Genomic DNA, 27,173 nt, shown 5'->3' on the forward strand with positions numbered 1-27,173 from the left:
ATAGTTTTTATTCTTTCGCTATCAGAATTTTTAATTTTTGAAACTCATTTAAAAAAAAAATGATCATTACTTTAATGGATAATAGTTTCCAGCCCTTATTTAGTTATGTGTGGTATTTATTTGTTATAGGATGTGTACTTTTTTATATTAAAAATTAAACAGACTGAGCCAGGCACTAATGCAGTATGTATTTTTTTTTCTAGCTATCCTATCATTGCAGCAATATACACATTAGCGCAAAAGTACTGTATCTCTATTGAAATTATTTTTATATCAGATGGCATGCCTGAGCATACTGGCGGATCAAATGCAGATGCTTTCTTTAATAATCATGAAGCAGTTTGTGGTTGACCAGCCCTACACTGAGCACAAATCCTTACCAAACTCAGTCTGGACGATTTTCCGTACTCTCCAAAACACATGAAAAAAATTAAAACTGAGCCAAAGAATTTCTTATTGAAGTTTAGCATGTTCCTGGAAGCTGCTGTATCTACCACCCACCATAATAAGTTGAATACTTCACTGGAATGTTTATTAGCATCATTAAGTTTTAAGCTTGTGGAACTAAAAGATGCAAACATTATTTCTTCGTTTTCTATCTTGTTAACTGAAGAAAACCCAGAATATGAAAATTCCATTGTAGTTCTGAATAAGCGTTGACCAGTTTTTTTTTCATCCTTGTGTTATTTCATCCTGTAGTGGAAAGGTGCCATAGAATCTACTCTATGTGAATAATCATGTTTTATCCAAGGTTATTCATTGGAATGCAAAGAAGACTCCAAATCTGCCTTACAAAGGTCATCAAATCATTGTCTTTCCCCTGACTTAAGTTTGGCAACAGATGAAGCAAGAACCCAATGGTGTCAGTGATGAGAAGAGCTTTTGAACTGAGTTTGTGACCATTTCTGCAAGATTTCACATGCCTTGGGACATGCGATCTTTGATAATTCAAAGTGAGCTCTGTAAACCGTTGATAACCTGCATTATCACATGCCTATAACACCTTCCTATTTTTCAGTTTTTCTCTACAATGCATCTTTGAGACTGGTACTTGTTTTGAGTTTTTGATTGCATTCTGCGATTTTATTAATTTAAAAAATTTTGCTATCTGGGTTCAGTATGTTTTAATTCTTTGGTTTGGAAGAGTTCAGCCGATAGGCTGCTGCCCAGTGTAGGGTGTTCTGTATTGTTTTAGTGGGTTGTCTGTATGTAGGAATGGTAGGAGTGAAGATGTGGAGGTGGGTTTTTGGATGTGGATTGTCATTGTGTTGGTTAGAGCGGTGTTTACAAGGAGAGCTGTGTAAGCTGTTTTTGATACGTGTGTTTCTGGTGCAGAGGTGCTGTTGTCTTATTTATTTTCTTCAGCTTCATATTTTGGCTTTTGTTCTTCACTTTGTTAAAGTTAATGTTTCAGTTACCGAAAGACTTGGAGTCAAAAGTAAGTGCACAGTGTCCTCTGTTACTTATGGCACATCTTGCCTGAAGAAGGGGCCTGAGTTGACTCGAAAGCTTGCATATTGTAATCTTTTTAGTTAGCCAATAAAAGGTGTCATTTTGCTTGGCTTTTCTCTTATGGCACAAGAAAATTGATGTTGTGTTTATTCAGGAATCCAGGTTGTTGGCTAAAAATGTGTTCATAGCCACTTCTGTGTCGGTTACTGTAGCTCTATGAAGTGCAGAGTGGTTGTTCTTCTCAAGTACAACTTGCAGTCTAAACACTTGAGACAGGTTCAGACCATGCCAGGAGATTCTGTTATGTACTAATGGAGATAGGTGGTAGGAAAATAGGTCTCTGCTGCATTTATTCACCAACCACATATCAATCATTGTTCCTTTCATCTACACCTAGCCAAGGTTATTATTGGTAGATATGTGAATGTCTTTTAATTCATTATTAGATGTAATGCCAGATCCTCTTTCCCAGTGAAGTCCCAGTCCCTCAATCACCTTGCTTAGTGTGCAGTTTTTTTAAAAGATTCAAAACCACTTGAGTCTTTTCAGATTTTAAATCCATCCTCTAAAAGGTTTTAGATTTTCTCCACTTGGCCCCAGTCTCAGTGGATTAGACTTAATTTTTCACTGTTGCTTTAAACAGTGAGCCTCTCTTACTATACGTATGCGATGAAGCAACTTGATATCCTGATACTTTTGTCTCACTCTGCTTGTTGGAAGTTTTACTCCTGCTTTCTTTGCCATGAACAGTTTTCTGATAAGCTTGACTCTAAGCATTAAGATTTTATTAATATTATCTCTGGCCCTGTACAAGGCCCAATGTATATATGGTTGCCTGTAAAATATTTTATTTGTGATTTAACAATGGGTGTGCTAGTTGCATAAAAAGGCTGATGAAAAATGCTGCCTCCTAATGAAAGTGACAATTAAAAGCACATCAACAAGGTGACAGACAAAGAGAAAGCGGAATGGGTCCCAGTTCACAGTTTACGCCGAGTGTTTGTAACTGTAATGTCCATCTAAAAACAACAGAATCACTGGTGTTTGTGCCGACATGATAAATGCAGTCATTAATGAATTCCTGTTTTTTCTAGCAGTTTAAAAATTAAACAAAACACTACAAAGTATGCAGAGCACAAGTTGAGTGCTGTGAGCAGAAGCAGATGGTCAAGTAAAAACATGTGGGACTAAGTGGAATCCCCCCTTACAGTCACATCAAAAATATAATATTAGTGACTTAAATTTTTTTTTCATTTCACCTTATTGTTTTAGGCATTAGTTTCTCAAGCCAGCAGCCAATGAAGATGCAGATTGCAGTACATGTAAAACTGCATGTTGGCTGACATAGCTTAAACAAGCATTGCTGACACTGAAAAGGCTCTTTTTTATTTTTTTATACAGCTATTATAGTAACAAAAATGAAAATCAGAAACTTGGTGGTTATTTTCATTTGTCTTCAATGTGAGAGAATTCCAGCTTTTGCTTGCTATAGTCAATAATTAAGCAGTTGTAGCATACCAGAACAGGATCAAGACATGAACAATACTTTATGGTGCCAAAGAAACCAGAAAAACCCACTTCTTAGTAAAACTTCCGATCCAAGATCAGAGAGTGGAGTAGAAAAATCTGTTGTGTTTAATAAGCAGAATCCTACCCATTTTGCTCCCGATATCTATGCAAAAGGACAAAGGTCCAAGTCTTTAGAGTCCTGGTGCTTCCTGTCTTGCTATATGGTTGTGAGACATGGACGCTTTCCAGTGACCTGAGACAAAGACTGGACTCCTTTGGTACTGTGTCTCTTTGGAGAATCCTTGGGTACCGCTGGTTTGAGTTTGTGTCAAATGAGTAGTTGATTACGGAGTTCTGAATGAGGCACGTTACCTGCATTGTGAGAGAACGTCAGTTACAGCACTAATGGCCATGTGGTGCGATTCCCTGAGGGTGATCTGGCTCGCAGGATCCTCATTGTTGAGGGGATGCCCACCTGGCTGTGGCAGATCGATGGTCATTTCCAGGCGGTGGGACTAGACCGGGTGTTTGCCTGGAGGGTTGCCAAACATGTGGTGTTGGGGCAGTGCACTGTACCAGTGCATGCTCCCCAACCTGACCTGACCTGACCTGATGCAAGCTAACAATTCAAAATGAAGGTTTTTGCTGTAAAATACAAAGTTTTAGTTGTGTGCTGCTTTGCATACTCTGTACCAAAAGATCAGCATTTTTCAGAGTGATAGGAAAAAATGTGGTTATAGCTAAATTTGTTGTGAGGAAATTATGATAAAGATAAAAAAATTTATTTTTTTCTGTACTCCCCTTCTAGGATGTAGCTACATATGTACATACACATGTTTAATATTTTGTAATGTAAATCCATCCATCCATTATCTAACCCGCTATATCCTAACTACAGGGTCACGGGGGGTCTGCTGGAGCCAATCCCAGCCAACACAGGGCGCAAGGCAGGAAACAAACCCCGGGCAGGGTCCAGCCCATCGCAGGGCACACACACACACACACACACCAAGCACACACTTGAGCACCAGAACACCCAGAGGAAACCCATGCAGACACAGTGAGGACATGCAAACTCAACGCAGGGAGGACCCAGGAAGTGAACCCAGGTCTCCTTACTGCGAGGCAGCAGCGCTATCACTGCACCACGATGCCGCCTGTGTAATGTATAGCATGGTTTAGAATTACTTGGCTTCTTTGGGGGAGTTGCCATTGAAAAACTTAGGACACAGGTTCAGCGATTCCTTGAGCTCTGGGAAACCTCCAAGGTCGGATGGGTTACCTTCTGAGCTCTTTTGGAAACAAATAGCACCACTATACTGTATATGCAGATGCTGAACTCTGCTGTCTCCTCTTTCTCTTTTTTGTAAATTGATTCACCTGGATCGTGCTGGTTTTATCCATAATTTCCAACCAGAGAATAATATTTGTTACCTTCTTTGACGGCCTTTTGGTGAGATGTATTATAAACTCATCAAGATAGTTATACTTCTCCACAATTGCATTCATTCTTACCAACTTACTATTTCTCAGTCCTTTCAGATTAGGTCTGCCGAATCAGTCAAATAATAAGGTTTAAATATTCAAATTAAAATCGAGTAAATGATTATGGACATTACATTTGCATTTATATGTGCTTTTATTATGGTAATGGCCAATTTGGCAGCCATAGCAAGAACAAAAACAAAGAGTAAAAAAAAAAAAAGAAGCCCAGCGGTACTCTTCTCAGATATTTTTTAAAGTATATGTGCCATCAAAATCCTCTGCATCTGCACCGCTGCCTTTTATATAGTCTAATACTGATGGCTTTGTGCAAAAGTTCTGCCTGGAACAGTGAGGCACAAAAAGGAGCTGAAATCCATATGAGCCAAACACACCGGCACCACGTTTTGCCACATTAGTATTTTTTTTTTCCTTTTTTTGCTTGTGCATCTGTAAATCCTGAACCACTTATGAAACTGTTGCATGGGTCTCACTTGCCATATTTAGTTGAAGTTCTGTGGTGCAAACATGACGTGTCTTGCTGCCAAACAGTGATAGGCATAGTGGTTTAACATCAGGAGGAATACAGGTGAGTTAGTAAGGCAGCAGCAGGGCAAGAACAGTGAGTAAAGTAAAAAAGAAGGCAAAAGGCTGGCAGGTTGAAGGCAGACTTGTTTTGTTTTGGAAGTGTCCAAAGGACAATGGCAGAGTACCATTTATGGCACAGCATTCAGAATAAAAAGCGAGTTGGCACCTGGTGAACTCATCCAGAAAAACACAATTGTTACAGTATGAAGTCAGGATCTGCATAATCTATCTACTATCTTCACCTTTATTGATACAGCAATATTTGAATAAATGTGGCCTAAATATTATTAATTACACCTCAGTGTTTTATGCATTACATGTCAAACCAGCATCCTCGTAAGACAGAGACTAATTGTGGGCCAGGCGTATTGAATTATGACACTTATTCTCCATTTGCTTTAATGAGACAGTTTTAGCATTAAACAATAATCAGGAATATTAGGTTTAAGAGTGAATGGGATAGAATCAGTTGTAAAAGTTAATTTTAGGGTACAGGAGAAGTGTTCAGAAGAACTGCTATGAGTACATTTATAGATAGATCAGAAGTTCAGAAAAATGTGTTTAAAAAACAAAACTTTGCATTGTGAAGGGGTCTGACTGTAAGTTTTACTAATGAAAATAACAAGCTAACCTTTCAAAACAACAAAAAGGCTGATTGTGGAAGTGAAGACAGATCAGTAAAACACTGCAGCTTTGTATAGATTAGATTAGACAGAACTTTATTTGTCCCCAGGGGGAAATTTGGCTTTTTGCAGGAGCTCTTTAAATAAATAAATAAATACCTAAATAGATGAATAAATAAATATACACACACACCAAAATGACTACAAAGCAAGAAAATTAAAAAGAAGGAAAAGTTCTGATTTGGCTGTCACAGCCACACTCACAGTGAGGCATTATGCAGATGTATTGCTGCTGGTATGAAGGAGCCTCCAGTAGTGTTACTTGACATACTTCTACTGAATAATTCATTGGCTGTAAGTCCTCAGTGTTAGTGTGTCACAGAGAGGATGTGCAGCTTTGTTCATAATGGCATTCAGTTTTGTTTTAATTCTCTCCTTTGCTACAACCTCCAAGGGGTTCAGAATGTATCCCATAACTGAGCCTGCACTTTTAATTTCCCTTTTGATTCGGTGGGCCTCATTTGAAGTGATGTTACCAGACCAGCACACCACAGACTAGGAAATTGCACTGGCCATCACAGAGTTTTAGAAGACGTGAAGGATGTCACTTCCCACGTTAAAGGAATGCAGTCTCCTAAGGAAAAAGAGATTGTTCTGTTCTTCCTTATCTAATTTCTCTGTGTTCCAAGACTAGTCCAACCTGTCATTAATGTGAACCCCCAAGTATTTGTAGGAGTGGACCACATCTACATCCAGTCTTTGAATAGTCACCAGACGCAGAGGCTCTTTGGTGTGGCGAAAGTCAATAACCAGTTCCTTGGTTTTGCTGATGTTAAGTTGTAGATAATTCTCTGTTTCAAGAAACAAAGTTCTCCACCTGACTCCTATACTCTGTCTCATCCGCCTTAACAATAGACCCCATAAGTGCAGAATCATCTGAGAATTTCTGCAAGTGACATGACCAGTTTTTATATTTATAGTCTGAAGTATACAGAGTGAACAGAAAAGGAGACAGGACTGTTCATTGTGTTGTTCCAGTGTTACTCACATCCATATCAGAAACACAGTCCTTGAGTCTCACAAACTGTTGTCTGCCCCAACAGATAGTCCATTATCCAGGACACCATAGGTTCATCCACCTGCATATCTCTGAGGTTACCCCTTAACAGGGATGGCTGGATGGTATCGAAGGCACTGGAGAAATAAAAAACCATAATCCTCACAGTGCTACCAGCATTGTCCAGGTGAGAATAATTGCATCTTCCACTGTAATCTTTGTCCAATAGCAAACTGCTTTGGGTCCAGGTGATACCACAAGAGGGCTCATATAGTCCAGGACCAGTCTCTCAAAGATCTTCATGATGTGAGACTTAAGTGCCACTGGTCTGTAGTCATTTGGTGAAGAGGTGCCCGACTTCTTTGGAATATGAACAATGCAGGATGTTTTCCACAGCAGTGGCACTTTCTGAACAGATGACGGAGGACACCATAAAGTTGATCAGCACAGGCCTTAAGAATTCAAGGACTCCATCTAGTCCTGCAGCTTTTCCTGTGTGTAGCTTCCATCAGTTGTCTTCTTATTTGGTCTTTAGTTATGGACAGTCCACGCTGATTGTCAGAGGAGGACTTGCCACTAGCAATTCCAGTTGATGATGTAGGAGTTGTTAATGTAGTAGGGATGGTGTGGAAAGACTGATCATTGGATGAAAGTGTCAGTGGGAGGGAAAATTTTTTATGAAAATTATTTTAGGGTGTTCGCTTTGTCCACATACTATTCTAGCAACTGAGCCTAGATTGCTTGAATCCCGTAATTATAACCAGTCCATTCCAGACATCATTCCTGTCATTCTGAATGAGTTTGTTTTCTGTTTTAGCTTTGTAAGTATCTCTTCCTTCACTCAGCTTTTTCTATAGCACATCTGGAGTAACACTATATCATAATTATTGTGGGTATAACAAGCAACTGTTCTTAACAAATATCGGCTTTTACCTTTGAACAAGACCTTTTTAAAACAAATTTGAATTATATACCAATAACGATGTTCAATCTGACCACCTGATTTCATAATCAGAAAGCTACCAAAAATTACTGTCTGCTATGATCCCCTACATTTTAATTCCTCACGTTAGCCTCTTGCTATCATTGTCCACAAACTTGACTTGACTGCCGCTCTTGCAGGTTATGTCCTATATCATTAAACTTCTGTTTTTGATATTTTGCTTTTTTCTCGGTAATTTATATTATCATTCAACCAGCACACAGTGAGTTAATATTTCTCAATAACCCACCATCTTTTTTTCCTATTGAGCTCCACATAGTCTTACCATAGATCCCTGTCAGTTCTTCCCATCACTTCTTTGAACTTAAAGGCTTGCTTCATATGCTCTCCAGATTTGACCCAAAATTTGACAAACATCTTGGCACTTCTGTAGTTTGGTACAGTGATACCCCAATCTTTGTATTGGTGGTAAACCCATCTTTGATTTCCACCTGGGGCAGGTCAAAATATTTCAAAATTTGGTGACATTTATGATAACCAGATTTGGAAAGTTTCAGCTACTGGGGTCCAGGTTTTTTGTTTCTTCTTCCTCCTTCTTTTCCAATTTCCAACTCCTATCAGTTATTAAGGCAGATGGTGTCCCAACATCCTCTTAAATCTCTTACCACCCCATTTTATAACATTTTTGTTTATCTTTAAACATAAGGCCAGTAGTGACTGTTAGGCCTCTACCTTTTTAATCTAGTTATACGAACTCCCTTCTTTTCCTCCCCATCTCATGGAAAGTTATATTTAATAATCACTCTGCTTTCTCTATTAACCTCAGTTATCAGCATGTTCACTTTAAATACCTTACCCCTTGCAAACATTATGTTCTGCATTTAGCAGTTGATCCCATTTTCCACTTGTGTCCCTTAAATGTTCCTTGCACATTTCTTTATATGTTTTGCACTGCAGTCTCAACTTTCAACTGCCAATCTTCTATTCTGTCTATTAGTATTCCCTTTTTTCTTAAGCATTTCTTCTCCTGGACATCTTAACTCTTAACCCTCATGTTTATCTAATAAAGTATATTTTGTCTTGGTAAGATTGCTGTCAATTTCTGGAAACCTCTTTCTTTAACCTAGTCTTATCTGAACCTTCAGCGGCAGGAATAGAACAATATTGAGAAGTGGGTGTTCGCTGTACATTTGGTTGTGGGCTGGTGGATTGGTGGTTTGAATTGTGTTTCCAGCATTAATTTCTTGTCTCTATTTTCTTCTCTTCTCTGCTTTTGGGTTCTCAGGGTCTGTCGTACATCTCTCCCTGGTCTGTGTGGGAGTCAATAACTATGGATCCTTCAGGGACTTCTTTTACAGAGAAGCTCTGGGTGGGATGGATGGGGGTAGGTGGTGCAAAGGGAGTTTGTACTTCTTACTGTACCTTGATTGTTAATAACTGTTAATAATTGTCATGACTGTTGCTTTCTTGTTCAACTGCAATAAAAATGTGATTGTTTTAGAATATATAGTGTGACTGACAACATAGACACTGATTAAATTGGTAGTGGTGTAATACTGAAGATCCATGGAAAAAGCTTTGTAATAATGCATTAACCTCTTTGGTGTCTTTGACTCATGAGCAAATTTAGTGAATGTAAATCCAATACAACATTAAATAATGTTTTTTTTTCTTTTCTAAAGCTGGTATTTTGGAGCAATAAACCGCAAGGATGCAGAGAGTCTGTTAATGTCTTCTGCAAATGCATATGGTGCATTTTTAGTCCGAATCAGTGAAAGCAATGCTGATGAATATTCCCTATCAGGTAAAAGTTTTTATTTGAATGCAGTATTTTTTAAAATTTAATGACAAAACATCTACAGTATTAAAAGTATGTTGCATTACATGACCACTAGTTTGGGGACATTTTCATACAGTATTATTGCTTAATTGCAGAACATCTACAGTCTTAAAAGTATGTTGCTTTACATGACCACTAGTGGGGGACATTTTCATATGATCAGAATATGATCATCTTGTAAAATTATTTTAATGGTGAGATTGCTTTGGCATACATTTCTTTTACCTGTAGGCTCCTTTTCTGTATTTCTGGAGGTTAGAGAAGTTGTTATAAAAGTCATCGTGTGATGTTGACAAACTTTTAAATTAAGCTTGAGCACATATATACAGTGAGTGACGATATCAGTTTATCTCAAAAAGTCAGTTTCTTGTCATCAATTGAGTCTTATGTTCAAAATAGGTTGAACACATGTGCGTGGTGTAAAGTTCAGGTGTGCTTAGGGATATAGTTTTCAAAGTTGGAACATTATTGTTTAGCTAATCAAAGAGACAGATATTATATTTTTTTATTAAAAAATGTTGCAACAATGAGTCATATCCAAAAATAAGTAGTAATAGATTGTAATAACATATATTGGTACAGTACATAAAATACACATTTCTTAATAGCAATTTAAAATACCATTAAAAAAACTGATCCTAAAAAGGCTTGTGGTGGCTGAAATAGCCTTCATAGACAGCTGTTTTCATCTCAATGCTAATACCCCTAATAATGACTGAAGTCCCACAATACCTCTTTTGCTTTTTAGACCTGTTTAATCTTTTGATTATATTTTTGTGCTTTTTTTTATCTCATTGATACTGCCCCTCCTGTGCTGCCTTATTCAGTTCTTAGTTTCAAGCAACACCTTTGTATACACTTTTGAATACATGGCTTTGATAAATGGTTCAGGTTTCCAATTAGTTTTATAAAGTGATAAGCTTTACAATATGTATGTGCAAGTTTTTAAAATTTAATAAAAAGGTTTTCAATAACAGATTTTTTTTCCTTGTAGCTCGTAATCACACCAAAGTAAATCATTATAGAATATCACGGACAGACAATGGTGATTACTGTATTTCGAACCAAAAGACTTTCAAATCTCTGGAGGATCTGATAGCATTTCATAAAATCCAGTGGCAAGCATTAGGTGTGGAATTATTAAGACCTTGTGCACAACAGGTACGTAAATCAAAGGCTACACCATCTCTTTTATATGCACCATGGAGACCATTAGAAGAGAATTAGACCTTTTCCTTTTACTTGAAAAGCTGAAATTTCTCTTAATTCTGTGATAATTTAATTATCTACATGCATACAATAATAATGGAATTTTAAAGTTTATGTATATTGTTCTTTCATAAGAAAATAATATTAATAAACAAGAAAAAATCATTTAATCTTATCATTCATTAGATTTGATGTGTGCCTAGTGGCAGAATTTTGTATTTCCCTTACAGAGCCCAGGAAGGAATATAGCAATTGTTCTGAAAAGATGGACACATAAAAGCCTTGCTTGTCCTAACACTATCTTACCTGGTGCTGCTCTGTGGCACATCAGCTGTCTGAGAATGTGCCGCTCCTTTGTAAATTCGTTGTATATGTGATTGATGAATATGTTGGGGGAGTAAAAAAGTTTGTTGTAAAAATGTGTGTTAGAGGTCCATGGCTGATCAAGCTATTCATGTGAAGTGTTCAGTTCCGCCAGTTCCTCTTTAGCATTCTGGGGAGCATAATTGAGACACCTGCACCCACAAGTTATCAAAGGAGCCTGGGATAAGTGATTTGTAGAGAAATCCATCAGATAATGATGGGAGGAAAGTCGGGATCACAGTAGGGCTGGTGGAGCAGACAGGAGTCATGGAGCTCCAGAAGAGGCCTCATGTGGAGCAGTGATGTTCTTGGAGTGGGGTTGCTTTCTGCTGAACATTAAAGTAGAGCAAGGGTGTCCATCCATTTCCAAGAGGTCCCATGTGCAACAAGGGCTGGAGGTGAGAGAAGGAGCTGCCCATAAATCCCAAAGGAGTGGTGGCAGAGTAGGAGTCAGTTAAAGGACTGACTGCACATGCTGGAAGAGCATCTCCTATAGCTGAGTAAACCTTGTAAGGTGAGCTGCAGGGACATAGTATTGGATGGACACACTAGGGCGCAAGTTTTTAACAGAGACAGATCCTGTCTGTGTTTTAGACCTGCTATTAAACAGTATTTGGATATATTTATTGATGTGGATTTTAACCCCCACATGCATTCTGGTTTTTATTGGATTATTTATTTATTGAAAGAGCACTGAACCTTATTTATTCAGACACTTTCGTTAAAAAAATTTCTACAATGCATTTTACACCAACTCTTGCTTGTTTGTGTGACCTTATTGCTGAGTCCATCCTCAGTTGTGACTATAGCTGTCCCGAGTTCAAGGACAGCAGTGCCAGCTGCCAGCAACCTGGTCATAACATTTGTGGATTCTTCAGATCCTGTATTTTCGTTTTTTTTTTTTTTTTTTTTTTTTTGGATCTTTCAATATGCTTTGAGATAAAAAGAGATTTTTAAGCTCAAAACAACAATTATTTTTAGAATTAATGGAATAGAATAACTATATTCTAATTACACTAATTAACTATTATCTAATTACAACTTTTAGCTTTTAATGGCTAAATAAAAAGATTACAAAATGCAAGCTTTCGAGGCAACTCAGGCCCCTTCATCAAGCAAGATGTAATGTATATCTTGCCTGAAGAAGGTGCCTGAGTTGCCTTGAAAGCTTGCATATTATAATCTTTTTAGTTAGCCAATAAAAGGTGTCATTTTGCTTGACTTTTCACTACATTCATAATGGCTAACATGGTACAACACCCTAGTACTACTAAATTTTAGCTTGTTATTAGTGTGCTTTTTCAACCAGTAGCAAAACTTTCTAGTGTTTCGGATAATTGCTCATGGTACCTTGACACACTAAAATCACAGCAAGCTATAGCATTTCCATGCTGTTATACATATCCACAGCTAAAGCTGAAGCATCCATAAACGTGAAAAGAAATGTTTGGTGTGTTGGGTTGGATGCCATTACCAAAAACCCACATTCACATCAGAAATGCAGATTGACTATTTTGTAGTTTGAAAGAAGCAGTACAGAGTGTTTTGAGGTGAATTCTTCATCATTCAGAATTACACTTTCTGCGTCTTGGGAACTGCACGTCTGACATTGTGGTCAGCAACACAGGAGCGCCACAAGGGACTGTACTTTCTCTGGTCCTGTTCAGCCTATATACATCGGACTTCCAATACAACTCGGAGTCCTGCCATGTGCAAAAGTTCGCTGATGACACTGCTATCGTGGGCTGCATCAGGAATGGGCTGGAGGAGGAGTATAGGGACCTAATCAATGACTTTGTTAAATGGTGCGACTCAAACCACCTACACCTGAACACCAGCAAAAACAAGGAGCTGGTGGTGGATTTTAGAAGGCCCACACCCCTCATAGACCCCGTGATCATCAAAGATGACTGTGTGCAGATGGTGCAGACCTATAAATATCTGGGAGTGCAGCTGGATGATAAATTAGACTGGACTGCCAATACTGATGTGCTGTGCAAGAAAGGACAGAACCGACTATACTTCCTTAGAAGGCTGGCGTCCTTCAACATCTGCAATAAGATGCTGCAGATGTTCTATCAGACAGTTGTGGTGAGCGCCCTCTTCTACGCAGTGGTGTGCTGGGGAGGCAGCATTAAGATGAAAGACGCCTCACGCCTGGACAAACTGGTGAGGAAGGCAGGCTCTATTGTTGGCATGGAGCTGGACAGTTTAACATCTGTGGCAGAGCGAAGGGCGCTCAGCAGGCTCCTATCAATTATGGAGAATCCACTGCATGCACTAAACAGTATCATCTCCAGACAGAAGAGCAGCTTCAGCGACAGACTGCTGTCACTGTCCTGCTCCACTGACAGATTGAGGAGATCGTTCCTCCCCCAAACTATGCGACTCTTCAATTCCACCTGGGGGGGGAGTAAACGTTAACATTTAACATTATACAAAGTTATTGTCTGTTTTTCACCTGCATTATTATCATTCTTTAATTTAATATTATTTATTGTATCAGTATGCTGCTGCTGGAGAATGTGAATTTCCCATTGGGATTAATAAAGTATCTATCTATCTATCTATCTATCTATCTATCTATCTATCTATCTATCTATCTATCTATCTATCTATCTATCTATCTATCTATCTATCTATCTATCTATCTATCTATCTATTCTTTATATACAGGTGTGTACTATTCCTTTGTTAAATCTACAGTCGGTATAATCATTTATATGACCTTCATTTTAAAAAATGTGTAACTATCTTACAGGGTGCTGTTATTATAGTGTTATTACTAAGAATTTTAAAGCACAAGATTTCTTTTTTGGTTTTCAAAATGTGACCCTGAACTAGTCACTTACCCTGTATTCCAACTGCACAAAGTATATATAAAGAATTGTGCTGTATCAAAATCCTGTACAGAACATTGCCTTGGGTAAAGACATCACGCTAATGTACTATGATAAGTGAAATGTGTCATCTTTCTTCTTTAATTGAACTGGTTTATTATTTTATTGTCTTAAAGTCTAAATAAAAAAAATATTTTTTTCAGTGCTTAACATTGATAGAACAGAAAATTAAGTGACAATTTGTAATCTTACATGGGGTGATCACCTGAATATGGTATCTCAAAGTGAACAAAGGAATGTGCCTGCCTGCTTCAAATTAACTGAATTAACTTTGACCAAGATATAACCAGTCCGTAATATCGGACTCTTCTCATTTGCACATATTTTTCCATTGCTACAGCTACTTTTACATTTAAAAACCATATACTTTTTAGCAAATTTTGTTGTTTAAACCTCACTTTCTGGTTCATTGTCTGATTTGTTAAAGCAGTCGGTAAATTAACATCTCTTTTGAGGATAAAATGATTTCTTTCTATTTAATATTTAAAATTAAGAATTAGTGAAGAAACATAATCAACTTGAATTTGTGGTTTTCTTAAATAACAAATATGTTAATTGACACTGTAAAATAGTGCACTTTTGCTCCACACACACCAGGAACATATCCTTTTATAGGCAAAAATCTGATGAGATGTCAGTTTGAATGTGGCAGTTACAAGTAATAACAGCAGTTTTTCTTAGACCCTGTCAATAGAGCAAACATTTGTTATTAATTGGAATATATTTTTGGATGTTTTTTTGTTCAGTATTTTTAGAACCAGTTTTTGTGTGGGTGTGTGTGTGCGTGTGTGTGTGTGTTTTCAAATTAAAAGAAACTAGCTGAATTGGATTTGTAGTGAGGATGCCCCTTTTGTCTCCCAAAGGTGGGCTACCTGTCCATCAGGACAAATACAAGATAGTCCAGAAGCATCTACTCTTGTATGACCTAGGGTTGTCACAATACCAGTATTTCAAACTTTGATATAATATCATGAAAAATAATGATATTTGATTCCCCTTTCAGTTCCCAATACAGTATATGGGTATGGGTATATGGTATTTAAATACATTGAAGTTCTGTATGCATTAAAGGTAACACCTTTAGGTTTTGTCACTATGTCACACCACACAGAGATGAATATGAGCTGATATTTTATAACTATTATGAAGACCAAAAGAAGCCTTTGATGAGGTCTAGTTTCATAATGGTAAATGAGTAACGGATGCATTTTTGCAGTACCTAAACTAAAGTATTACCACATCAAAATCTTAACATGGATGAAAACGAATAATAGAAAGTTTAGTCATTAAATGCAGATACTTCAAGTAGTGCAATCTTTTGTACAAAATGAGTAAAGTTTTATCAACAATGAAAAAAAAATGTATAAATCCTGTCCACAGTTTTTTACATTGAAAACAAATGCTCTTACTGTGGTAGTACAGTGAAATGTTACGAATGTCATTAAATGTTAATTGCAAGCATTTGGTAAGCAGTATACATAAAAATACACATTAACATAAAATAAACATTCAAGTCAAAAGAATGTTAATATGCACTTTTGTACACAAATGTGCAGAAAATGAAGACACTTAAAAGCTTTGCATAAATGCAATTAGTGTATATTGCATTTTTCTGTAAATAAAATACAATATCTTTGTAACTTTCCAGATTTTTTGCAAGAAAGACTAGCATGTCAACGTGCTCCTCCATGAGGCCAGGGCGTGTTGTTGTTGGGCCACAAATGTACTAAATATATGCTCTGAAACACAGGTATGATTACACAGTAGAGTAACTCCACTGTTTATGCACCCAAGCACTATGTAAATAATGTCATGAAAATAATTTTAAAATCACAATTAATAAAAGCAAGTAATGCACTATGGCAGCAGACTTCATAGAGAGGGTTTAAAAATTGAAGGAGCGATGGAGCCTGATAGTGCTAAAGACTGTTGCTCTGAATGTACAGTACAGGATAAAAGTGAGCTGCAGACACCTGTCTTGATGTATTCAATTTTTAACTGGCAACAAAAAAATTTTAACCTGTAGAAAAAAATAAATGTCACATCCCTACTTTAAACATAAAAGTTTACAGGTTTATACTTTATTAATGTTTTCATAAATTAGAAATAACATACCTCTCAAATTAGTTTGTATTGACTCGCTTGGAAGTCTTGAATACAGGTCTGCATAAATCTTGTGGTTTTCCATTCCCATTTTGTTCAAAGCCAGAGTATTTCCAGACGCCAGTCCTGCAGCCTTCTTTGTCAGTTAAGTGTGCTGGTGAAAAGTCCAACCCAGCTGAAAATGACATCTTATTATCCACCTATGAGTGGAAGGAAATGGGGCTGCAGCTTGAGCCATGGCGAGCTGGAAATACATTTATAATATAGGCTGTAGAACTGATACCATGAAAATCAGTATTGTAGTAATTTTAAAATGTTAAAAGCAATATTTATTATTGTTTCAATACAACCCTACTGCCTTAAAGTATCAGTGAATACTTCAGAGGCACCGAAAAGATCTTACTACAAAAAGTTTGATCTGGTCACTCCAGTCAGTCATGTTGCCTCCTAAGAACCTCACCTGATCAAGAAGAAGAAAAGTAAGGCCAGTCCATAATGCTGCTACTGTGCTGTCTAACTTGCTTTCAGAAATACATTTTTTGTTTATTTTTAATTTTGAGATTAACATCTGCTTCTAGTGTCGTGGTTTACTTTTGAAGTGGTTTTGACTTTTTATTTTGTAATTAGTATGATTTATTTACATATTAACAGTGTTTATGCTGAGTGATTTTAAAAAACCACATATTCTTGTTCATCTGACAGCACCTTTCTTATTTCCTAGACAGTATTGACGGACTTAAACAGTTGGTTCAACTTTTTTTAATACATTAGATGATGGGTGTACTTACAGTTTGTTATATTTTAATAATTATATATGATGATTATGTACATGCTATTCTTGTTTTACCAGTTGGACAAGATATGCTTTTTTGACCAGTGTTGGTAATTTTACCAGAGCCATATATGTAAATCATTTGGACATAATTGAACTGCAGTGAATTTTGAACATGTCACCTCTAATTTTCCTCAAATGTAGTCTATAAACAGAAAACAGCTTTCAAATGATTAATTCTGTGTAAGAAAGACTTGATCTGTGGTATGTAAGTTTTTTGTAACTTTTTTTCCCCCCCAGAGGCAGTACTTACCAGATTCCTGGGAGAAACCTCATGAAGAGTTTGTTCTTAAAAAGAAACTAGGCGAGGGGCAGTTTGGTGAAGTCTGGGAGGGTCTTTGGAAGAAAGAAAAGAAAAATGTAGCAATCAAAATGTTAAAACAAGGTGTGAATTCTTTTATTTCGTTATTTTTTTGTTGAGTGGTAACAATTTTTGTTCTTCTTTTGCATTAATAATAGTTGTGAAAATACCAGCAAAGGACTCAACATAAAGAAATTGACATATTTAAACTTTAATGTTTGAATTTGAGTATTATGGATTTATGCTTTGATAAACAATTCATAGCTACTGCTATTTGTTATTACCTTACAGCTCTACAACGTTTATGTACATAACGTTTTATTTACACAATCCAAAGGTCTACCTTAAGTATGAATAAGTGCAACAAATAATGCTGTATAAAGTAGTAAATTGACAGATGGAAGCAGTCAAAATGTTTGATAAAAAAAATAACCATTTACTTTACTTAAATAAGTGTATGATTCTTATTTTAGATGTTATACACGGATTAAGGACCACCTTAGTGCCTGTAATGGATGACATGCTATTGATCTTGAGTACATCACCTTTGCTGTGAATGACAATACTGACAGCATCATTAGCGTCATTTTTCTGCCTGGGAGATTTATGAAAACAGAATGCAAAACAGATTTAGTAATGAAAATCCACTTAAAAAATGTTCATAAAAGATCTGTAATGTTTCCATAAACATTTTATATAAGGAGAATGAAAAAGAAAAAAATGCTTCTACTTACCTCACTGTAAGGTATCAGCTTCCCAGTTTTGGTCCTTAGTTTTCATAATATGACATCAGACTGAAACACACCTGACCACCTATGCAAGCTGGCCAACTCATATTCATGCATTTCTCAGTGAGGCCCTACCAATCGATGAACTCTCCATTTCCTTTCAGCCCAGGATTTAGCTGAGTATTAACACATTTGTAAATATTTTTAAAGATTCTGAAATTTAGGCATTTCAGCTGCTAAAGTACAGGTTCTTATTCTTTGCTTTTTTAGATATACTGTAAGGAGTTCTGTTATTCTCTTCCATCCCACTGTATATTTTTTGACCACATGCACCACCACCTGTCCCCCACAAAAGTAAAGCAATTTGAAAGCCTTTACCGCAATGGTTAATGTAGCAACAAGACCTCACATCCCTCACGGTTCTGTCCTTAACCAATATTTTAAAAAATATTATTTTCTTGGCCAGTTTCGGTTTGATTTGTTCCTTTATATCATCATTATATATTATGATTAGTATGTATTTTACAGTGGATCTGGCCAATGACCCATATTGCCATCAAAGCAATTAAAATTAATCTGGTGCCTCAGTCCCTTAGATGTTTCACTCAGTAAATATCTGATTACAATTATATACTTATACTAGGGGGTTCGCCCCCAGCTCGCTTCACTTGCCAACCCTCCCGGCCTGCACTACACGCCAGCCACTTCGCGTCTCTGCCGATCACGTTGTAAAGAGGGGGGCTGAACGCACCCTAAGGAGACGCGGTTGCCCCTCTGAAAACCCCTCTTAAATGGTGATACAATGGGAAACAAATATTTTTTTTTTTTTTTTTACCTCCTCTTTGCTCATTCACCTGCTGGCTTCCTGCTGCTGCCATGCTGCATGATGCAGATGCATCTCGCATGGCGCTTCGAACATTTAAAAGCCTGTACAGCAGCTATCCTACTCTTTGTCTTTTATTTCCGGCCTCGTTAAATCTTTTGGCACAAAGTCTCGTCTCGCGGGACATGAGTTCTTGATATTTTCTAGTTTATAATTTAAAAATGGAATACAAATCTGAAAATCTAGCAACATCACATTAAAGTTCAATAAATCCTGAAAAGAATGATACCAAACATATATATGTAGGTTTTAAAATAAGCCTAATTTAAAGAGGGCAAAAAAAGTGACATAAAATCGTCACATAAAATTGTTGCACAAACTCGTTGCACTTTTAGGCTTAGGATTTTATATACTGTATAGAGAGTAGATTGTGACCACTAGGGGGCACTGCAACACCTCAAACCCCAGGCACAAGTCAAAGGCAAGGTCTATTACAATAATGCCTCACACAGGTGCTTTTCTCCATAATCGCATGAACCAATACTCACTTCTTTCTTTCTTTCTTTCTTTCTTTCTTTCTTTCTTTCTTTCTTTCTTTCTTTCTTTCTTTCTTTCTTTCTTTCTTTCTTTCTTTCTTTCTTTCTTTCTTTCTTTCTTTCTTTCTTTTCCTGTCCTCCCAGATAGGCTTTGTCCTTCTTCCACCTGATTCCATATCAAAGACCCAGGAGTATTTCTGGTGTTAGGACAAGGTCCATTGGAAGTATTTCCGGGCCATGCAGAATTCTCATAAAGTAGAGATTGTAAATCCCCGCAGCACCCACCTGGTGGCACCCATAGACCCCAACAAGGCTGCATCCTGGGACTCCAGTTCTCAGTAAGCCCTGTGGGTACCAAAGCCCAGGGATGCTGCCATCTACCTGATCAGGGGAGTAAGTATTCACACTTGATAGTCTTCCCGAAAAAACCCGAACTACAAAGAGGACTATTTCATTTATGTTAGGTAGAATGCCCAAAGGGGACTGGGCGGTCTCGTGGCCTGGAACCCCTACAGATTTTATTTGTTTCTCCAGCCTTCTGGAGTTTTTTTTTGTTTTTTCTGTCCACCCTGGCCATTGGACCTTACTCCTTTCTATGTTAATTAATGTTGTCTTATTTTAATTTCTTATTTTGTCTTTTATTTTTCTTCTCTTCATTATGTAAAGCACTTTGAGCTACTTTTTGTATGAAAATGTGCTATATAAATAAATGTTGTTGTTGTTGTTCCCTGCTCCTTCCATTATACTGGCCTTCTGGATAGGTAAGGGTACTTGTTTCAACCCAGCAGGAATGCCAGCCCATGCATGCCGCCCATTACAATATATAAAAAATTGCTTCCATTTCAGTGAAGCTGTGGTACAGCAGTGCAGTGTTTAGTACTGTCACTCTGGAGTTCTTTAATACTGCAGAGTACAGCATATGGAAGCATTGCAGTGACATTTGTTACAAACCTGACTCTACCAGTTGTAGGAATTGAAAAAGAAGACAACACTGAAGTAAAGTCATAATTATAAACTCAAAGCCATTTTAAGAGGTTTAACTTGAAACAAATGTTTATACTTAAAAATATGCTGTAAAACTAGTTTCTTGTAATCATGCCCGAACAAGGAAGTTCATTAAGGTTTCCAGTAAAATCTAAAATCGGTCAAATAAATGTAACTCTTTACAGTTTAGCATTTCTCTTGGAGTGTGCTAAGAAACACTTCTGGGAGTCTTTTCTGCCCACTGCTATCGGGCAATTCATTGCTTCCACATGATGTACTCATTAAGTTTATTTATTTAATAATTTGTTGAGTCATTGGATGATCTGTCCTGTGAGACTGTATTCTTGTTTTTTTATTTTTCTGCTGCTGTATGCATTTGAATTTCCCCAAGGAATTAATATTTAAAGTTTTTTTCTAATTGAACTTAATCTAATTTCACTAAAGATAATTGAATACTAAGCATTTTAAGCATCTTCAATTTCTGCTTTTTGTTAGCATGGTATGTTCCTGTCCTGGGCAGGATAGGGATGCATTTATAGTTTATTATTTTTTAAATTTTTCTGTACATTAATTGCTTTGTTTTCTCTTGTGTGGTTATAGAACACATAGGTAATGATGAATTTGGAAAAGAAATACAGGCACTAAAGAATCTTCATCATCCCAAGCTAATTAAGTTGTATGCAATTTGTGCTGGCAAGGAGCCCATTTACATTGTTACAGAGCTAATGTCTAAAGGCAGCCTCCTGTCATTTCTTCATTGTGAGTAAATGTACAATTTTCTTAGAATAATAATAATAATAGAATGTACTACATTGCTTACATCTGATTTCCTTTAAGTGCACCACTCTGTCAGTAAATAGTACTTTCTTCCTTATTGTTTTCTTCTGTGACTTAGGTATGATAATGTTACAGAAAAGCTTCAAGTGGAACTCTCTGACCGTAAATGCCTACTGGTTCACATTCTTATTTGAGCTTTATGTGTCCGCTTTCCATACTGTGATAACACTTTCTGAAGCCAAAAACTGCTAAAGTTCACCTGGGCACATACATTCTGCCACTGCACACCAAACAGAGCCAGAACTACCAACACTCATTTGTCGTTATCCTGCTAGATCTCTCCTGTGCCTTGAAAATGAAGAGATGTCAAGGGTGCATCAGGCAAGCATGAGGGTGTGCCATAAGGATTTGTGTTGGGCCCCCTCCTCTTCTCCCTACCATCAAGTCCCATGATTTCTTTTATCAGTAGCTGTACCTATCATTCCCTCCAGAGGACCACATGGTTTCAGCTAGAATCTCTGCATGTTTTACTGATATTGCAAACTGGAAGAAGGACCACTACCTCAGTCTGTTAAAGAGGAATCTTCTTGTGATTCTAGCTCATCTATTTATTCAACACCCCATCCCTGTTCAGCTTGACTGAGCATTGCTAATATTCGGCAAGTCTGCACCCAACCTTAAGGCTGTGATCAATGACCAGCTGTCCTTTAAGGACCATGTTGCTATTGTCTCTCAGTTTTGCTCATTGTCTTTATACAACATCCACAAGATTAGAGCATATCTGACCGAGTATGAAGTACAATTCATCATTCAAGCTTTGGTCACATCTAGACTACTGCAAACCCCCGGAGTACTGACATGTGTCTTCTTGCTGCTGCAGATAATTCAAAATGCAGCCTCACAGCCTTTCGGATTACTATATTGGCTCAATGTTGTGACATATATGAAGTTCATATCCTTGATTCTTGCCTACAGAGTAGACAACAAGTCAGCACGTATACATTTGTAGACACTTGTGAGGTCCTTTTCAGTCACTTCAGTGTGCGTCTGGTGATGCCACCTCCGGGTAGCATGAAAATCTCAATCTTAATGAGTTTCAAGTGTAGCTTCTAGCTGGTGGAATGAGCTGCCCACCTCCATTCAAACTTCTTACTTCCGCAATGTGTTTAAGAAGCATTTTAAGACTTGTGCTTGATTAATTTCTGTCTAACTGATATTAGCTGTTCGGTTTTGGTAACTTAGGAATTGTCTCTAGCTTGTATTTTGTTCTGAATGCTTCACTTGTGATGATCAGCTTATAACCTTCCCCTGAAAAACTTCCAAAACAGTCCCCCAGACTGATGATTACTTATTTTCCAAATCGCTTTAGATAAAAGCATATGCTAAGCAAATAAATATAAATGTAACTTGTCTTCATCACTTCATCGTGGTGGCACAGTAGTAGAAGCTGTGAGATAGCAATAGTGGGATCCTGACATAAAAGCCCAGTTAGGGCCCTACCTGTTTGGAGTTTAAATACGCTCTGATTTTCTTCCATTGTCCCAGAGATGTTGGCTAACTGACAATGAGGGTTGGTTCCTACATTAGAAAATGGAAGGATGGATGAATATTTATAATAAAATGCTTAATGCAAATTTCCTTCTGGTGGATTTAATTGTTAAAAGGGATTTTCCAAGTAAAAATTATTTTAAGTGAAAAATAAGTGGGAGTTTCAAAGGCTGTCTTTCAGATGAAAGTAAATATTTCTTGAGTTTTGTTGTACTTAATTAAAATATAGTGGAGACTACACATCTTTATGGACTTTATGGACTTATGGTTCTAGTTTAACCTGAATTTCCATATGTTAGGTAATTCAGCTTATTCTGTTTTCATTGTTTTTCAAATTGTGTAGTAACACACATATAGTTAATCTGTTATTACATATTTTTCAGTAAATACTTTCTGGTCTTCAACCGCAATGAGATATTGATCAAATACATCTGAGTGAAAAAAAACCCAGTTTTTTTCTAATATATAAATAACATTTATTGAATGAACAGTGTTATACAACACCAGCTAGCACTGCATGGAAAAAGTGATCTGAGAGGCTGTTTGTGACAGATTGTGAATTTTATTAACACAGATAAACTCTACTAGTATGTATGCTGACTTAAAATGAATAACTTTAGCATTAAACAAACGTTAATAATCAGCAGTGTATCTTAGATACATTAGGGACGAGGATACACAGCAATTAGAAATGTACCCTTGAATGTATTGTGTATGTTTTTCTTTTTTTTCTTTTTTTGTATCATATACAGTGAGTAGAGCTTAACATTGCAAATTCTGGTTACAACAATTGCATGTTTTGTATTTTTCCCCTTTGTTAGCTGAAGAGGGCAAAGCATTAGCCACACCTAAACTGATGTACATGGCTGCTCAGGTGGCTGAAGGAATGGCATATCTGGAAGATCGAAAAATAGTTCATAGAGACCTAGCTGCTCGCAATATTCTTGTTGGGGATGAGCTTATTTGTAAAGTAGCAGATTTTGGTCTTGCCCGTATTATTAAGGTAATCCAAATTTTAAATGTAACTCATTTCCTGTTACTTGACATGATGGTAAAATTCTGCCTTGCAAAATATTGGATTCACTGAAACTACTTCTCCTATTCTTGTTACAATATTTAAGCAAAAGATAAACAGCTGTTCCAAATTGACAAAAAAAATTAACAAAGTACCTAATTTACATATTTATTTTTATTACATCATTTGAAAAAGCTTATGTTTGTTTTCTTTAAATGCTAAGTTTTATTTTAACAAAAAACTTACTTGCAAGAAATCTTTTCTTTTGTAGGATGACATCTATTTAGTAAGTGGTACCACCAAAATCCCAATGAAATGGACAGCTCCAGAGGCTATCCTGTTCCAGAAGTATTCTATAAAATCTGATATTTGGTCATTTGGAATTCTTATGTATGAAATTGTGACATATGGGGAAATGCCTTATGAAGGTAAGCAAAGCTATATAAAAAGGAATGTCAGTCAGTCATTTTCCACCCCATTATATCCTAACACCAGGTCACGGGGTGTCTGCTGGAGCCAATCCCAGCCAACACAGGGTGCAATGCAGGAACAAACCCCGGGCAGGGCACCAGCCCACCACAGGGCGCACACACACACACACACCAAGCACACACTAGGGACAATTTAGGATCGCCAATGCACCTAACCTGCATGTCTTTGGACTGTGGGAGGAAACCGGAGCACCCAGAGGAAACCCACGCAGACACGGGGAGAACATGCAAACTCCATGCAGGAAGGAACCGGGAAGCGAACCTGCAGTGGCGGCCTTAGGAGTACGCGGGGCCTTGGGCGAGTGTCATATGCGGGGCTGAAAGCCTTAAGTGTAGGCTATATACCGTACCACCATGCTCACGGGCTTGTCCGCCTCTAATGCTGTACGCCTTATTATTGTTAAAAAACATGGTGCCTTATGTAGGTACCATTGGCCGTTTGATTACATTACGTATTATAATTGTTCTTATATTGGTTTAGTGGCCTTTAACCAACTTAATTAATGATTCAGAAACATTTTGCACACAAAATTAACAAACTAGATAACAGTCGTTTCTGCCGAACCCGCTGGAGTCGGCAAATTTATTTAATTACAGAGAACCAGAACACTTGTAATAAAACGAACACTTGCCAAACAGCTGCTTTGACAGTCACAGATGGAAGTCCACTTTTCTGGCTTTTCGCTGAGCAAAATCGTTGATAAGATCCTCGTAGTCCAATGTTGAGGCAAGTTCCTTTTCGATTGACAAAATAGCTAAACTGTGCAGTCTGTTTTGCGACATTGTTGATCGTAGATAATTTTTGATAAGTTTCAACTTTGAAAAGCTTCTTTCCGCGCTCGCAACGGTCACAGGAATTAGAAGAAATCCACCACGTACTGTATTTCAGTCTATAACGGATTTGAATGTCTTGCAGAGGCCCCGCATATTTGTATGATGAGCAGACGGTGACAAAAGAATCTCCTATTGTGGGGCCCCCTTCAGGCGCGGGGCCTGGGGCGATTACCCTAGTCGCCACCCCCAAAGGCCGCCTCTGGAACCCGGGTCTCCTTACTGCGAGACAGCAACGCTAGCACTTCTCCACCGTGCCACCCCAAAAAGGAATCTTTCAGTTTTAAAAATCCTGTTTATGAAGTAAGCAGTGAATTGACTTGTCCTAGCATTAATGTGAAAAAAAAAATATTCAGAATCGTTCATTCTATGGTTCTGTGTTAGAGATCTGTAAAGTGCTTTGACTAAATACATTTTTAGTTTGGGATTCCTGACAAAGAATGAAATCATAAATAAATGTTAAATTGCTTAACGCCCTTCATTGGAATGAATGTGATCAAAAAATAATTGATTGCATCAATGAAACATAAATGCATTTATAGTGCTAAACAACTTAAAGGATAATGTCTTAAGTGATTCTTTATATTTCTTGTTTTGTTTTTATCCTCATTTGAATTTTAAGATACATTTTAGATCTGGCAGCAATGATTGGCTATTTAAGATGAAATGAGGAATTTACATTTTTATTATGTATTATAGCTCTTGAGTACCTGCTTGTCATAACTGGCAGCACCTCAAGACCTCGTCTGACTGTCTGTAGTGGTTACACCCTAATATCATTTAGTAAAAATTAAGAATATGAATAAAAATATTAACATGTTAATGTCTGTACAGTCTAAGGTAAGTAACATTTCTAATATTGGTGGACTCAAAACATAAGAACAAAGAAAACGCAAACTCAATAAAAGACCATTCAGGAATGAATTCATTTCTTACACAAAGGATTTTTCAGCCTATTATTTATTGTACTTTACAGGAAAGAATAATAAAGAAGTGGTTGAAATGCTAAATCTGGGTTATAGAATGCCTTGCCCAGTAAACTGTTCCAGTGAGGTTTATACAATAATGTCAAACTGCTGGAAAGAAAATCCTGATGACAGACCATCTTTTCATCATCTTCAGAGCCACCTTCATGCCTTCATTTCAAGGATGCACAAATAAATGCAGGACAGCATGAACTACTTGTCCATGTAAACTGCTTCCCTTTATCACTTATTTATCATTCTTTAAAGACTCAGCTCTCGAGTTCTTGGAGATTGTTCTTTCACTCTAGATTAAAGATGAACATGCAGCCTCTAAACCTCTGAAATGAACCTCTGTGTTCTTACAAGGAATATTTGAATAACTTTGTATGCCTAACCCTCTGGATCTTGTCCTTTTTAATTATGAAATTTTCTTCCCTAGGAGCTGTCAACAGTATAAAAGACTTCTCAAACTGTACTGAAAGATTTGTAATTTTAAAGTTCATTTGTCCAATGGTACAGCAGAAATTGCTTTATTAATACTATTTTTTTTTTTAATTTTAAGTTTACATCTAAATTAAATTATGATTTTAATTCCAACCCAAATGGTAAAGGTGATCAACTTCAAATAAGGACTTATTGATGAGTATTCCAAATCTGTAATACCTCACGCAGCTTCTCAGGGTATGTGTTAATTCCTTACAGTGATTTTTTGCGGTTGTTTTTAATTACTTTTGGCCCGTTCTTACAGGGTATAGTAAATAATTATCTATCTCTAAAATCATTTTTGCATTTGCATTGAATGAATGTAAAGGATGTAAATGTATGTGTAACTCTTTTACATTATCAGAAATTCTTCTGGAATATGAATTTCACATATTTTTATAATTTCTTTTTTAAAAAATGTTCTTTTATACCCATTTTATGTGTACTTTTTTGAAGATGAATGCAGGTCAGCAACCACAATTTTGATAATGAAAAATGTATTTTGTTAAGTTTGCAAATACTTTGCAGCCGATAAATAAAATAAATGTTTATATTAAATAAGAATTTATTTAATAATCAAAGCATACACTTACAACAAAATGACTTGTTTTTGAGTATTGAAGTTTAAAAAAAATAAATTGCTGCTACTGTATATAAAGTTTGAAAAATTCTGTGTAGATGTAATTTCTAAAGTGAATAGTCATGTATTTTTATATTAGATTTTTTCATTGATAATCTTGTCATCTTTGTTTTGTGTATCTTTGTCTTGTTTGGTAATAAACTTTGAGGA

General features: G+C 36.9%; 1 protein-coding gene across 1 annotated transcript in view; it reads left to right on the top strand.

The window, feature by feature from the left end:
• srms (src-related kinase lacking C-terminal regulatory tyrosine and N-terminal myristylation sites) overlaps window positions 1-26,846 on the top strand; it is a 50,529-nt gene extending 23,683 nt beyond the window's left edge. The window contains exons 2-8 of the mRNA XM_028811700.2: window positions 9,337-9,458; window positions 10,489-10,655; window positions 17,142-17,286; window positions 20,874-21,032; window positions 23,420-23,601; window positions 23,885-24,041; window positions 25,912-26,846. Of these exons, the coding sequence (XP_028667533.2) occupies window positions 9,337-9,458; window positions 10,489-10,655; window positions 17,142-17,286; window positions 20,874-21,032; window positions 23,420-23,601; window positions 23,885-24,041; window positions 25,912-26,096 (1,117 nt within the window). The 3' untranslated portion in view covers window positions 26,097-26,846. The remainder of the gene's footprint in view (window positions 1-9,336; window positions 9,459-10,488; window positions 10,656-17,141; window positions 17,287-20,873; window positions 21,033-23,419; window positions 23,602-23,884; window positions 24,042-25,911) is intronic.
• The last annotated feature ends 327 nt before the right edge of the window (window positions 26,847-27,173 follow it).

The sequence above is a fragment of the Erpetoichthys calabaricus genome, chromosome 10, assembly GCF_900747795.2.
Source record: "Erpetoichthys calabaricus chromosome 10, fErpCal1.3, whole genome shotgun sequence".
NCBI lineage: Eukaryota > Metazoa > Chordata > Cladistia > Polypteriformes > Polypteridae > Erpetoichthys > Erpetoichthys calabaricus.